Raw genomic sequence first — 16,078 nt, forward strand, 5'->3', positions numbered from 1 at the left:
TCCAAGTAGTTGGTTTGGTAGCTGGTATGAGTGGTTTGGAGGGCTTAAGGCATTGGTAGGTGGAGTCCTACTGATTTTAATGTTGTGTCTACTCTTGCCATGTCTTATACCCTTAGTAGTTAGGTCTGTGCAAAGCCTGATAGAAAATATAGCAGAGAGGAAGGCTGCTGCACAGATAATGGTAATTTATAAATATAAGGCTCTAGATCAGGGAGAATCAATGCAGGAAGATGAGTGTTGAAGATTCACATCATAGATAAGTCTGGTCTGGTTCATGGTAACTTGCGGTGTATGCAAACCAAGGTTAAGTGATGCCTCAAGTAATTGTGAAATATCAAGAGGCATCAAAGGGGGGAATGTGGTGGAATCTCGGTAAAAAAATAAATTTAGTAGGCCGAGATTACCACGTGGCATGTGTACGTGCATATGCTGACGTATCGATCAGTTGGTTGCACGAGGCAAGATACGATCAGTAGTGTACGGAGCATGTGCAAGAATACAGGATGTAGTATTCCCCTCCTCCATTGTGCTGGACAGGCCATGCGGTCAAGCAGGAAGTTAATTCTTATTTGTATTGATTGGTCAAGAGAATGTGCGGGTGGAGCTTAATATGGGAGGAGTTATGTGCCTATATAAGGAGCCTGCACTATTGTCCGGGGCTCAGAACTTGTTGTATTTTGGTGACATTAGTCCCTCTGAGTCCCGATCGGTGAACCGAATAAAGAATCTCTTCCTTCCTGAAGAAACCTGTGTCCATCTCTCTGTGCTTGGCTTCCGTCAGTTTCTCCGGTATCAGTCTATGCTTTTTTTGAATACGTAATTGTAGAATGTCCACATTCTCCATCAACCAGCAGAGTATGGAAAGTCATGCCACTGTTTAAAGATCAGTAGAAATGGATTGTGTATGCATACACATCGTATAATAAGGGACTATTATCCTCCCCATAACTCCATAACCGACTAGTAACTCTTTCTGATGAGAGGTACAACTCTTATATTTATCTACAAACAACTACCGATTTCTATTACATGCATTTCTGTAAACACATGTTTCACACTGCAGCACATGAGAGAGAGAGAGAGAGAGAGAGAGAGTGCGCGTGTATTACATTTTTGGTTTGCACTCACCGTGGTGACATTCCCTGCTCTTTTGTCAGGCAGGAAAGGGCAAGCCTTCATGTGCAGGTCTCTCACAGCAGCCACCATTTGCTGCATATCAGGGCTGTTTTTAATAGTGAGCTCACACTGGGTTGTGAGAACCAATGCGGGAGCGTCTGCTCTTGTTAAATCTGCCACAAACACAATCTCTGGATTTTTAACCACAACGTTCATTTCCATTTTAGAAACGGGCTGCATGGGAGCTGAACAGGTAAGAGAGCAACAATATGAGAGTATTAGAGATAATAAGTAGTAGAGTTCATTTAGTGCCATCTTTATTTTAGGAAGAAACAAATGGTGAACCACATAAATGCCAGGAAGAAATAAATTGCAAGGAAAATATGGAAACAGCTTTGTGTTAAAATGTGTGTGTTTGTTTCTCTAGCAGACTGCACAAGTCCAGAGATGCCATGCATTTTTTATATTTTTTTCTGACTTGTTATCTTTAGTTGTTATCTTTAGATAAGTTAGAAAATATTAAAAATACATGGCCTCTCTGGGACATCCTTCTGATAGAAAACCAATCTCCCAGGACAGAATTCTCAAACTTGGCTGTTATTTAAAATATACAATATATAGTTCCCTAGTGCGCTTTTCTTATAGTGAAAACACGTGTGTGAGAGATCCCATTTACCCACACCGTAAGAGTACATCAACTATGAAAAAGTGGTGGAGCAAACAATAAATACTTCTCTTAAGCTGGATATAATATTTCCCTGCAAAAAAAAAGAGAAAGAATGGGGAGACAATAATGTAGATGTAACAATATATTTGTAACTACGTAAAAATTTAAGTCCTAGCACTCACACAAGTTGATTGGCTGCTATTTACTATACAGGTCAAAGGATTTATGCGCCACATGTTATTAACTGAACATCATGAATGCTCAGGCCTGTGGATCAATTCTGGTTTTCGGGATATCATCATAAGTTAGGGAGAAAAAAAAATATCCCCCTAACGCACCTATTTCAACCGAAAATGTGGTCTTCAATTCAGTACAGTTCATGGTTTAGTCAATATCCCCATTCAAATTATTAAATAGTTTTAATTACATTATGTCAAATAACATCTATAGCCAAGATGATTTCCCCTTACATTTTTCTATTCATAAACCGGTAAATGTAAAACTAGTTTATCCATGTTTCTATGTGGGAGATTGTGAGGAAGAGACAGTAAGATAGTTGATAAATTGTGGTCAGACCTGGCTCTGGCCCCTTGGCAGTGTTTGTGGTTTGTTTGATGCTCCTTTCGGCAGCCGAACTTTGCTCACTGGCTTTAAGAAATATGTCCGCTACAGTGAGAAGAAACTCCATGCTAGCACATAGGTAGATGTCCCGAACAATCACATCCATCACTGTGCCTTCTCTTCCCTGTTTGTAACACATATCTACCATAACATTTTTCTCACATCCATGCTTCATTTCTAACATTCTGAAAAATAAAAGTAATAAAAAGTTTACAAATGACATTACATCACAAAAATGTCACCAGTATGTATTTACCTATATGCTCTTTATTTGCAGTTAAATAAAGTTCCAAATGGAAAAAAAAATATGATCATAAATACAAACTTAAAATGGTCAGAAAAAAACATTTAACTCATTTAAAAAGTAGGTTCCTTTTTGATGGAGATCCTGAATCCTGGGACCAGTGGTTGACTGGGCAGAGTGCCTTAAAGGTTTCCCAATATGTCCTGAGACTGCAGAACTTGGAACTCTAAGTTACCAAACAGTGACCCGTACTGGGTGGACCATAATGCAGAGTGTAGCAAACACATACCCAGACCACAACTGACTTAGTGTGTAGGATAGTAATACCAGCCATAGATTGACTATGTCTTGGAAATAACATTCTCTTTCCTCAAATGTTGGGGGTTATGGAGCCTTTAGTTATTGTCAACTAATAATAAATCATACAGAATGGAGAAAATCGTAAAATTCAGGCTAGCTGTGTGCGATAAGAGAATGACCCTGACAACTGTTGTATATGAGTGCTTATTATTATTATTAAAGGGGTACAACTTGAGGCATGAAATAGAATTTGGAAAATCCAATATGAAAACTCTGCTACCGTTTAAATCTTTTGTATACCAAACCCCCATTACCTTGGCGTAGCTTTCTGGACGGCCTGCCTTTTATCATCCAGTGTGCAGTTTGTTAATTTGACAGCAGCATTCATTGCCCCATCAGATGACATTTTGAGAGCAGTCGAAATTAAACCCAACTTAAATTCGGCAAGTTTTAAAGCAGCATCTCTTTCCAGTGCATGAATCTAGTTTATTTGGTTTTAAAAAGAGAAGGGGTGGGGAAGGAGAGGGAGAGGAAACAACATTAATCATTAATAAACGAATAATAATCATTTACAAGAGAAAGATTTAAAATGTTTCCATGGATAAACATGCATGACAACTAAATACTATGTTAGGAATGTGCAAATGACGTACTGTAAAAATGTTTACACACCATAATACAACATAATAAAACGTACATTTAAGTGAACACTAACAAGCTCATGCTATTTTAGATTAGCATACATTATAGGGTCAACTCCCTGCCCTCCAAAAATATCGATCAACTATGACATTTTTTTCTAGTGGTACTAATTAGCATAGAGTAGCAACGCTTGTTTTAGAATACGGATATAATTTGCAAGCGAGCACAAGAATCCAAAAATAAGCTAGTAAAAGTCCTGCAACCTTCATTGCTCCAATCAAAGCAATTAAATTCACTAAATTAGATGGTGAACTCAATCCCGTAACAAGAATAATAGTAATGATACCATTACCTGCAGTGATTTTGAACTATACAAATTTAATGTAAGGGAATCAAACTGAAAATCCATCTTCAGAGTTGTTTTCACTTTAACGGGAGCATATGTTTCCACAACTGCTGCTGTAACCACTGTTGTTCCTGTAGTAAAAAATATAAACAAAGTAATTGGGGAATACATTTTTGTCAATAACCTCAAAACAATTGTTGTTGGTGAACCATCACAACCTCGTAAAGCATTCAGTATAATGGTAACATTCCACAGCTATAGCAAGCTTGCAATCAATCTAACCAGAAATATGTTTCCCAACCCATAACCATGGCGTGCCCTCCAACAAGCAAATAGGTAATCAGAATGTACTCATTCTTGCTGACATAGTGGGTGGAATTTTTCCTACTTGTGGAGGTTTTGCACAAAACTATGTCAACGTCCCCCTTACTGGTGTGCCTTTCATAAGTTTCAATAATTTACCATTTACCACATTAAAAGCTTTTAAAAAAAAAAAATCCCCCAAAAAGCACTTAAAGCAAAAGAGGAGAACATCTTCTACACCCAATACTTAACATGCAAGCAGTGGTTCACAATACACATTGTTTTTTTTAGAAGCAAATGACATGAAGATCATGAGGTCCACTGACTGAAGCTACTGGCATGAAGAACATGAAGCACACAGGGTTAGGAAACATGATTGATGATAGAGTTAACTGCAAGTAAATATAATTAAAAAGAAATGCTGGTGGCACAGAATGCAATATATGTTCAGTACTACAGAAAGTATGGTCTTATCTGAAGCTACCTGCAGAGAGATGGCTATTCAGGTTCTCACCACTGCAAGTTTCTGCTGACGTCTTTTTCTCACACTCCGACTGTGATATTTCAGAAGTTTCTCCTAAATTCTCATTCAATGTCCTTAGTATCAAAGTCAGGTCTTCTTGCCCAAGACCAAGCTGTAAAATGCAAGGACACATTTAACTACACTGACATATCATAAAGTAATATTATCCATGAGAATGTTATGAAGAGGACCTTATAGTTTGTATACTAGGCATCTCATGTACCGCTTAAAACTATTTTCCAAAGCAAATGCTTAGTAAATAATCAGTGTTGATAATATGTAATGTCCCTAAGAAACTAATTCAGTGGCCTGACTGGGCAATAAATGTAAAAAGCAAGGGATCCCAGGTTCTCGTGCAAAGGACAGCCTGATTTGAAGGTGCTGCCAGGAAAGGTTAAATGGAGGAGAATATAAGATCACCTCCGTAATTTTCATTTTATGTCCTTGCATATTAACAAAAAACCTCAGTCTACCAATATGGAAACAGTACTTACATTCATTGGCTTAAGATGTCCAGTAATGTTAATATCAGGAATCTCACCGTACCAGGCGGCTGCCAGATTACGCTCTATGGTAATATCCAGATTGAGTGGCTGTAGCAGCTCCACTTCTGGTTGCACTATACCTTTTTCACAAACTGCCCTGGAATATACAAGTAAAACAACAAAAGTAAGTTATTGCTGGATGTTTTACAAAATCTTTCAAACACCAAATGTGTGCAGGCCCTGGGTCACAATGCCATCACTGGTCAATATTATGTATCCCAATACATGCAATACAGATTTTTAAAAATGAAATATTCCAATTCAGAACATACAAACATATGAGATAAATAAAAACCATTACATCACTGGATGGTCTATGTAATTGCAATAACTTTTTAGCAGAAGGTAAAGATGGAATTACATGAAAATATTCTCAATAACATAACAGTAAATAAAATACAATGTTTATTGTGGGACGAAGTACATGGAGCAATGAAGAACATTTCATTAGCTAACATAGTGAATGCACTGCTATTAGAACCAGGCAAAACTCTTTCAGAAAAGATTACCATTAAATGCTTAGCAGCCACTACATTAGCTTGGGAGCAGATTCAAATTCTTCACTTCCAAGACATGAAGGAAGTAGTGAAAAATGTATTGCTCGTGAGTTTGTTAGTAATCCTGGTTTCCTGAAAACAATTTGCATATACTTACAGGACAGAGTGAGGAACCGGAATGTTTTGTATGTAGTGCATGTAATCAATAGCAGTTAATACTTTCATGCTCTCGGCACGAAATTCCTTACGCCATTTCAGCCCCTTCCATCCTCCATTGAGTAGGTATATAAACTTTCTTTATTTTACCCTATTTTTTTATTTTAACATTCACGTGTTGGCAGTGAAGTGTTTTTCTTTGCACTCTCATCAGTGGCAGTGGCTGTCACGGGTTCAATACGACATTAGCACCCTGACACCTAACCGGTCTTTAAAATAAACCATATTACCAGTATGTACTATGGAAGCCTAGATTCTTCTACATGCTGAAACATTCTTGCAGGGTTCACCAATTCAGATATGAAGCTACTAGTCAGGTCTAAAAGTTAATCACTGTGAGACATGCATGTCAAGAATGGTAATATCACTCCCTCATGGATTGTTGGGGGACTAAGCACTAAACCAAAAGGAGCCATGTAAAAGCAAATAGACAGGTTTGTGCAGCAGGAAACGCTCAAACAATTGACAGTAGTCAATGACCTCTTGATGTCAGCACCACAAGTCTAGACCCAATTAAAAATATGACAAAAAAAATGTGCTTCCAAGGTTTCAGTTTCAACTTCCCATTCTTTAGCCCTAATTCAATAGAGTTCCATGTTATATATTGAAAAGTAAAATTACATGTTTATATTTACTATTTTTTTCATTCAGGTTGTAAGGCTACAGTGGGAGGTTTAATGGTTTATCAAGCACCAGCTGACATGCCTATTCTGAACGGTGAAGTGATGTATTTGTAACTGTCTTTTGTATGTTATTGTCCCCAAATTTACCTGTATAATTTTAGCTCGCTCAGCTTCACTGTCATGGCATCAATCACAGGAGGGAGGCTGCAACGAGTTTTTGGTGTAACAATGAAGAACTGGTTCTTCACGGTAATGAGACCAAGATCCGCAACCAAAAGATTTGAAGATGTTGATGACTGAGGTACGATCACAACAGGGGCCTTAAATTTGATGTCCAGTGACATGCGGTAACTATGCTGAGCCAACTCCTTCACACCGGTGGCCGCTTTCTCTGCTGCATGAACTGTGGCTTCTGCCAACGCTTCCTTAGCAGCTTGAAAATTATTTACAAAAGCCTAAGGGTAATCAAGAATATCATGCGATAATCATGCATTTGAAAAAAATAACAAGGGCATTAATGTGCATGTATAGATAAATAGTTTTTTCCAGTTGTGACATGCAACATTGCCAATATTATTCACGGCTTCTTAGAAGAACCCCGCTCACAATTTATGTTTGTCAGCTTCCAATAAAATAAAAAGTATGACACACAATATATACATGTTATCTCCTCACGTCCTGTAATTTCCTTTAGTTGCAATTAGTATGGCTATAGTAACAACACAGGTTTATATTTAATGTGGTCATTATAATAAGTGTTATTATCAAGAACTCCCTTATTAACACATTTAATAGATGCTTTTTATATGAAACTTTACATGGATTTATAGTCTCCAACAGTCAGTCAAATATTTATGTTTAAGCATAACAATATGCATAAACGTGAGAATTGCCAGGATTTCAAAGCAAATTTTAAATCCAAAATAGACAAACTAAAAATAGAACTGATGTGGAAAATTAATTTCTCTAGTTTTGTTATTTTGGCCTACATTTAAAAATTCTCCTTACATCTAGATGTATAATGCATGTCACACAAAAGATAAATGTGTAATACAATTTTCTTTTCAACATTAACACCTTGAAGGGGCTCTCTAAGCACCATACCCTCTAGAGCCCATTGTGACGTGCATAGGAGGATACAAGAAACACCCCCAAGCCCCCACCCAAGCAATAACTAGTGGGCAGATACCCCAAGTGCCTCTATGGATGAACCTCCACTGGTCCTAGCACAGCAGAAATTAATCTTTATACAAGTAAATCCATTTGGGGGAGGTTTTTTTTAAACTTACCAAAATTGTTGAAATAAATTTGTTAACAAAAATAACTTCTATACATCCAACCGTTAATGTGATATGGCTGTCAACGATGTTCATATCACTGTAAGCAGTACCTTCAGTGGCATCAACGTACGAAAGCATTTTAAGGCTGAAAACTTCTTTTCCTGTTATATAAACAGCCTAAAAAAAGAGTAACAATTATGGTATAAGTAAAACAAAATTAGCAAATTTAGTTATAACAAAACATTTTCAATCAATGCTTCACAGAATTCTTTGGTTTGCGGTCACCACTGTAATCAAAAATAATTAATTGACAGGTTGCCACAAACTCTGGGCTAAATCCAATAAACAATTTATTTGTTAAACCAGAAAGTATGGATTATTGCATTGACAAAGGGATTGCAAACTGTAAGTTCCCAATAGTCACATTTAGAAAAGCATACCTATTCTTTCAGCTTGGCTTAAATTATGCAGTTCCTTCATCACACCTCCATATTTTCCAGTACAGTACTTAAACTCCATAATTAGATGGACACACCAAGCACCATTACAACTTATGCTCTCACCCTTCAGACAGGTATTTATAACTGCAACACTGTGTGAGACTATCCCTTCAGTAACAAATGCCACAGAAGAAAACCTTCTCCCTTGCCTATCCAAATATTTGTGCTGTTTGCACAGTGTACACCAGATTGCAGTTGTGCACATGCATGTTAGTTAGATACCTCTTGTAATATTTTCACACAACTGTCAATGGTGCTGTCAGCAAGGTAAAAGCAGCTAAGTTGCTGCTGCTACAAGGCTTTCAATAAGCAGTTAAACCTTGTATGAAATTGTGTTAAAGGGACACTATAGGCACCCAGACCCCTTCAGCTCATTGAAGTGGTCTGGGTGCATTGCTCCAGGTCCTTTAGCACTGCAAAGGTAATTATTGCAGGGTTTTTATAAACTGCAGTAATTACCTTTAAGGGTTAACTCCTCCTCTAAAAGACAGCCACTAGAGGGGCTTCCGGGCTGTTCGGCGACTTTTCCTATGGGGAAATCCTAATGCGAATGCGCATGTGCATTAAGTTTCCCCTGCCGGCTGACGTCGGAGGGGAGAAGAGAAGGCGGACCCGAGTCACCGCTGAGGACGCTGGACCCAGTCAAGTGATCGAAGGGGTTTTTAAACCAATTCAGTGCCTTGGGGAGGGAAAAGGAGCTTGACAAGGGAGAGTTGCCCTTTAAGTGTTGAATTGTATGTACAATATGTTGGAGTTGCAACATTATTCATCAAATATAATAAGTGTGTTTTTAACACTAAACAGAAGGTGGAGCACTAGCATTGGAATATAATTAGAATGAAGTCTGCATAGAGGTTCACTGTTGGAAAAGCTCCTCCTTAGTTCAATGAGAGCTCCCTACAGATTATAGATCACAGCCTAGGTATTTACAAAATTTGCAGGAACCTGGCTTGCATTGTACTTTCATTATTTACTGCTTCTTTTATCTGTAATGCATTATAATACATAAATAAATAAATATGGTATGTGCCCTTAACCGAAACTCAGTCCGACTATAAAAACTCCATTCAGTTTAGCTCTCATTAATTTGCACATTGAAACTAGCAGCAAGATCCTGCTGATTTTTGATCAAACACAGAGGTCTTCAAAATGCTTTACTTCTACCCCAGGATCACATAGTCACACATATAACCATTTTATAAATAAATATACCTTTTTATACAGGGCATTGTGATCCAAATCTAGAATAACAATATTTTTCAGTTTAGCCAAAATTTCTGTTGCCTTCTTTCTCATGATGACTTGAGAATCCAGACCTGTATGGAAAGGTAGTGTTAGTGACATTTTACCAGTGTAGAAATAGTTTGTTTCTGCAACCAAGTTTATTTTTAAAAGTAAATCTGCCAATTTAAAAAACCCAAACTACAGCTTTCAAATGGCTCAATCTATGCAGTGCAGCTGAATGACATCATTGGGAGAGACAGTAAAGGCTCAGGTCCCATTTTATTTAAGGACATAAATAAATACTGATGTATGGTTTTAACCAGGCAATTATACTTACTATACATAAACATTATGTGCATATACATGCATAACCATCACAAAAATAGTGGTGGATTCTTAAATACCAATGAGTTGGGTATTTACTAACATATTCATGTATGTGTCATACTGACAAAAATCACATGTATTGATTAGTTTGGAAGAATCAATCTGATCACCAAATATTTGTGCACGGAGCAGCTATTTCGACCGAACGCACTTTTTAAAACTTTTTAGTAACTCTGTAGTTAACACCAAATATGTTCAGTATAGATGCAGAATATTTTTGGCCTTCTCAGGGACAGTGTAGGTCAGCTTTTGACAGAATTCTGCTACTTCCTTGGAGTCCCAGATGCAGCATGAGATTTCTGGTGTGTGGCCTGTAGGTGGTCATGGATTAAAGTGTATAGCAATGTGGACTTGTATATCATGTATCAATCCCAGTCTGTGGTCCTCTGTTCCACTTTACCGAGACTCTTAATACGTAATGAGTAGTTGTATTACATATAATGATAGTGCACATTACCGTTTCATGCGCACAGTATTGCTTTCAGGGATATACAGACTGATAGGCAGATAGAAGAAAATAATATACAGATAGAGAAAAATGTTTGTTTGTAGGATATTTAGGTACTGAACTTTAAGAGGAACTATGACTCAAGAGTTCTAATACATTAAAAGTTAGCTTTTAGTTGCTCTTTGTTATTTGGAGAAAAAAAAAAAAAGCGCAATAAACTCACACTTCTATCAAATGCAAACCCTGTGTTTTAACAGTCTGGCAATCTGGATATGATTCTATGCTCATGTCCACAAGGAATAATAGAATTGTGGTGTTCAATCTGTGAATGACAGACAGACACACGGTATTGCTCATCTACCTCTCCTCAGTAAATAATTATATTATGATAATAATAGTAATTCGTGGTGTATATACAAAGGAACAATGCTTAACCCCTTAAGGACACAACTTCTGGAATAAAAGGGAATCATGATGGAATATTTCCGTCATGTGTCCTTAAGGGGTTTAACACACAACTGTTTCTTGTTGACATAAACAAAGGAACTCTGTTGTAGAGAAATTAAATGTAGTGGAGAAGAGGCAAAGTACTCCTTTTAATTTAGTGTTCAACTTAATAGCCAAATTACCTCCACAGAAAATGAAGCAAATCTTAACCCACATAGATAAAGGAAAACTAGCATTTATTCTTAGTTGATATCATGGTTGGTGATGAACCAATGCTGATGCGTTTTTTATCTTTACCGGCACTTCATCAGAGACACTATTTAATTTACCTTGAATGCTGATTTCTGAAATCCTGCATTTCTGTTCACGTATAAAAACACGCAGACAGGACAGTTCTGCACAGACGTGTAGGTTTATAACATCCTCATACTTGGATTTCTTTGGTGCTGAAAAAATAATAAACCAGAGTAAATGCAAGTGGCTTTGGAAACAGTTATTACATTAAAGATACATTTAAAAAATGGTTTATTGGAGTAAATATATATTAAAATGACTCTGAGCTCCTGTAAAGGTTTACAATGCAGTCACCCAGACATAGGAGTTACTCCAAGCACTGTCACTACTCTAGGTATTTAAAGTGGTCGTGGGGTCTGGAGTTAGTATGAAACACTGCACATACAGAGTTTAACTCCTTTGTTGTTTGAGGTAAATTTCATCTCTGGAAGCATCTTTGAGGCATCATTAGCCAACCTGGAATTGCTAATGTCAATTTTGTGCAAATTGTCATGCACAGTATGCAATACCAGCCATTGAATGGTTGACTGCATCAGCTCTGCAGAAGCTGCAAGTTATTTAGGGAAGTGACATCATCTATGTCACCATACTGACCATCATCACATTTTGATGTTATTTCCAAACCAAACCAAACCCCACCTAGTGCTCACCCTAGTTAAACCTGACCCTAGTCCTTGCTAACCCTAATGTTGCTGGAATACCTTAGCTGATGTCACTATTGACATAAACAGATAGATTTCCTTTGCTTACACAATGCAGAACACTCTGTGATTTGTGAATGTAGCATGAAATGGAGAGAATCCTCTAATATTGCTAATGATTCTGCTCTTCCTTCTAATTACACAGTGATTGGCATTTGGCAACATGCCCAGCCCAGCAATGATAATTTTTGGCAGTGATGCATGCAGGAAGACATTTCAGACCTCATTGGACTGCCTCCCTCCAAAGGCACACAGCTCATTGGTAAGTGTAATGCCACTTAATATTGCACCAGGTGATAGAGGGAACGCCAAGTATTGACTGATATCTGGGTCTCGCCAGTGCAAACAGGGATCTAGCCCATGCTGTCTTGGACCCTGAACTGCAAGACAGCTAGGAACATTAGAGTGTCTTTACGAGGTTAACGTCAAACATGGGCACCTCCCTTCATGGGAGACTGCCTCTTCTTGGCTGTAATGATAATTAGATAATTAATTGCATTGAGAATTAACATTTTTGTGACGTATGTCCAACCAAGAAGGTGCTAAGAGTACCCCCTCCCCCCCCCCCCCCCACCAAAAAAAAAGAATATCTAAATATTCTTCACACGGTGCTTCCAAAATTCTATGTTTATATCCATGCAGAGCTCAACAACCACAGGAGTCCAGATAGCAATCAATCATCTCAGGGAACTGGAGTCTGTGATTATACAGGCAAGTTACACTATGTCCCCACAATTTTTTTTATTATAATATATCCCACCCGCTGCCCATAGGTGGGGGACACTATTTTCCCACACCTTTTTTAATTATTATAGCCATACCTGCTGCCCATCGGTGGGTGCTGTGGTGGGGTCATTATGTAACTCTGATTCGTAAGTAGCTCCCAGCCACTGACCACAGGTTGAGGTAGAGAGAAGACATTAGTTTGGATTCCCCTTTAGATTTTTTTTTTTTAGTAGAACCCAGCCACTGGCCATGGGTAAGGGCAGGGGGGTGTCAACCCTCCATAGTGACTTTCATGACCAGTCGCTCGTTTTAAACATTTAGAATATATGCCCCACCTTCCCATACTAATAAAGGGGGTCACAATGACCCACATTGGCATTTTGGGTATTTTCTACATTAATGCCGGTGAGGTAGCTCAGTTGGTAAATTCCTGGCAGGGTCCATCTCAGCCCTTCATCCTTCCGAGGTCGATAAAATCAGTACCATCAATTGGGTAATAATAGCAATCACTGATCAGCCACAACATTAATAACCCTCATGGCGTGGATGGTTAATATAAGTATTTGGCCCGTAATGATGTAACTAATTCAATACCAAATAAAATTCAATACCAAATAAAATTTTCACCAAATGTCGGCCAAACCAGCTACACACGTGACAGAGCTTCGATCAGACAATAAATAAATTACGAAAAAAAAAAAAAAAAAAAATTGGTCTAACGTAATTAACAAAAATAATGAAAATTGAGTATGTGTTCATTTGTAGAATGTAATGTGAATTTAAGATTTAAGGCCAAATTAACTGTATTGGATGCATAGCTGACCAAAAAAAATTCAGTTCAGCTATTTTGATCTTAAAGGGACTTTTCCCTGGCCCACCTGCTTGGGTGAGAATATCAGAATTGCCGACCTCAGCCAATCCAATGCATTCCTATGGGTAAGCATTGTGATTGGCTGAGATGATCAGTTCTGATTATGTCAGCCAAGTTGGCGGATCGGGGGCAGGATCAGAGCACAGGTGGACCCACTCAGCGTTGAAATAAAGGGGAGTAAAATACATTTTAAAGCGGCACTGTCTCATGGAAGATCTTACGGCCAGGATGAGAGGAACCATGGCAGCCTTCCGAAAAGTTTGGGAACCATGGGACAATAGTGCCCTGGGCGATGGAAACACTTGATGCGATAATATTAAGATCACAGCCTGGGGGGTCCCATGCTCGTTCGCCCTCCCCCCCCCCCCTCCCCCTCCTCTTTATTCCTTAGACCTTCTTTCTTTCCTTTCTTCTGTCTTCCTCTTTCATCTTTACATCTTCCCATAACCCTCGGTAAATGAGGGTGTTCTCTTATATTCTTTTATTACTTGTTTAGTCTCAGTCCGTATAGCTATAGTTCCTTCCTAACACAGGCATCCATTGTGATGGAGAGACGGGGATCCCTGGGGCTCCTCCTTCTTCAGGTTGTCTCTGGGCTATTGCTCGGGACATAGAACATGTCTAGTAGTACAAAATACACGTAGAGAGGCGGATAGCCTGGAATACCGGAGGTGGATAATGTGTAGGAATGATATATAATTTGAGCTCTGGAAGAGGTTATTAATTATTGTTTACTACTGCACGGGATCTTTCATCACGCTACTGTTAGATATGCCTCTCCTATATCCTAATAAGGAACTTAATTGATGTTACTACAAAATAGAAAAACCCTCGAAGGGGGGCGAGTGATACAGACTGCATAACGTGAGTTACGGTATTTGCTAGAGAAGTTATATTTGTATTTAATTGTATGTTCCTGCATATTTTGGCTTCTGCGCAAGCCTACCAGTTTGTGTTGCTCTTGCCTTCCCTATCGAGTGCAAAAATAAAGAATTAAAAAAAAAATAAAGCGGCACTGTCATGCCAAACTTTCCTTTCCCCAATCGATTCCTCTTCTCTCCCTCTGTCAGGATCTGTTCTTCATTTCTTCCTGTCTGTTCTTCATGCAAAAATAATACTACTTTGTCTTATGGAGGTTTCCTACGCTTGACCAGCGGAGGAACAAATTCTGCTCTGTTTCCAGTGGTCAAAGCAATTTTCCCACAATTCTTACCTTTCCTCCGTGATCTCGCAATGCTTCCGGTCAGTATTCCCGAACATCCGATCACTTAGACAGAACGCCTGCGAAACTACCGAATTTCGTTCTAACAGAATGAGAACAGTTTGTTCGTTCATGTTAGGATGACATTCTGTTCTTTCAGGTCGGTTCGAAATTTCATTCTAATGGGGGATGGCTTTTTTTATTTTTTACAATAGTGAGAAGCCATTGTTTAGCAGACATGCTATGCCGCGAGTAGGGGCATTCGGGAGATTTTAATCTCCCTTATGCTAATATGGGGGTCAAATTAACCCCCATAGAGTGACGGAAGACATGGGGGGCCTAGGAAGTGGTGGTGAGCACTGCTCCCTGCCACTTCTATTTTTACATATTAAAATGGGGAAGATGCGCGCCTGTAGCTCCCTCCTTGTAATAAAGCGAAAGAACGAAAAGGTCCTTGTTTATTTGTTCGAAATTTCAATTCATTTATTCATTTTTCTGACGAATTAATGAATAGATGAAATTTCTGTTTGCATGCCCAAGTGTTAACTAGGCATGCGCAGGAATTTCACAGCGTTATCTAGTGTGGGCAGATGACGTGTCCCACAGGGACTTCATCTACCCACACAAAGATGGCGGCACCCAGAACCTAGGTCCGGGCACAAAATAAAAATGCAAAAAGGGGTATATGGGGGTGACTAGGAGGACAATTAGATGTAGTGGAGTTGGCAGGGGGGGTTGAAAAAAAAAACGTGATTCGACCATGACAAATTTGGGGCAGCCACCTAAATAGTTAGTTTTACACCATAGGGTCCGGAATACACATTTGTGTTCCTTTAAATTTGGGATTCACTTTGAATTCTAACTTTAGTAAATAAGCCTATGGGACTTACTTATTGCTTTCTTAAGATCTTCCTTTGGCTCTTCTTCAGCATCTTGCACTGGTTTTTCTGATTCCTGCTTTTCTGACTGTGGCAACAGGTTGGTCAGAAAATTCATTGTATTTAGAAGAGCCTCTGTGTGCAGGTGGATATCCAGTGATGAGAAATTCACCTGCAGAAACAGAATTTATATCATGTAGAATCCAAAGGGATTAGCAAGTACCCTAGGAAAAAAGGGTGATCTAGAAAAATGTATGAATCCTACTTATTGATAAAAATTGAAATCTTTAAAGTGTCAACCTAGACAACATAATCAATAAAGCTGACACAAATACTTATACCCGTGAACATACCACAATGTTAATTTCTCTAATCCCAAATTCCATAAAATATGCATTTAGGATCATGCAAAAATAATAAAAATGCATGGAACTGTGTGAGATGCATTTTAGGTGCCTGAAGTTCCCTTTCAACACAT

The 16,078-nt window shown here is 38.5% G+C and overlaps 1 protein-coding gene across 3 annotated transcripts in view; it reads right to left on the reverse strand.

Moving 5' to 3' along the window:
- The window catches only part of VPS13A (vacuolar protein sorting 13 homolog A), a 171,713-nt gene that overhangs the window by 71,808 nt on the left and 83,827 nt on the right, over nucleotides 1-16,078 (reverse strand). For 2 of the 3 annotated variants that reach the window (XM_063455025.1, XM_063455027.1), the window contains exons 29-39: nucleotides 15,613-15,772; nucleotides 11,259-11,375; nucleotides 9,636-9,739; nucleotides 7,933-8,100; nucleotides 6,791-7,098; nucleotides 5,257-5,404; nucleotides 4,724-4,874; nucleotides 3,943-4,067; nucleotides 3,263-3,429; nucleotides 2,360-2,589; nucleotides 1,129-1,361 (exon numbers count right to left, since the gene is read on the reverse strand). In XM_063455025.1, coding sequence (XP_063311095.1) covers nucleotides 1,129-1,361; nucleotides 2,360-2,589; nucleotides 3,263-3,429; nucleotides 3,943-4,067; nucleotides 4,724-4,874; nucleotides 5,257-5,404; nucleotides 6,791-7,098; nucleotides 7,933-8,100; nucleotides 9,636-9,739; nucleotides 11,259-11,375; nucleotides 15,613-15,772 — 1,911 coding nt within the window. The remainder of the gene's footprint in view (nucleotides 1-1,128; nucleotides 1,362-2,359; nucleotides 2,590-3,262; nucleotides 3,430-3,942; nucleotides 4,068-4,723; nucleotides 4,875-5,256; nucleotides 5,405-6,790; nucleotides 7,099-7,932; nucleotides 8,101-9,635; nucleotides 9,740-11,258; nucleotides 11,376-15,612; nucleotides 15,773-16,078) is intronic. The other variant, XM_063455026.1, reaches the window with a different exon arrangement.

The sequence above is a fragment of the Pelobates fuscus genome, chromosome 5, assembly GCF_036172605.1.
Source record: "Pelobates fuscus isolate aPelFus1 chromosome 5, aPelFus1.pri, whole genome shotgun sequence".
Classification (NCBI taxonomy): Eukaryota; Metazoa; Chordata; class Amphibia; order Anura; family Pelobatidae; genus Pelobates; species Pelobates fuscus.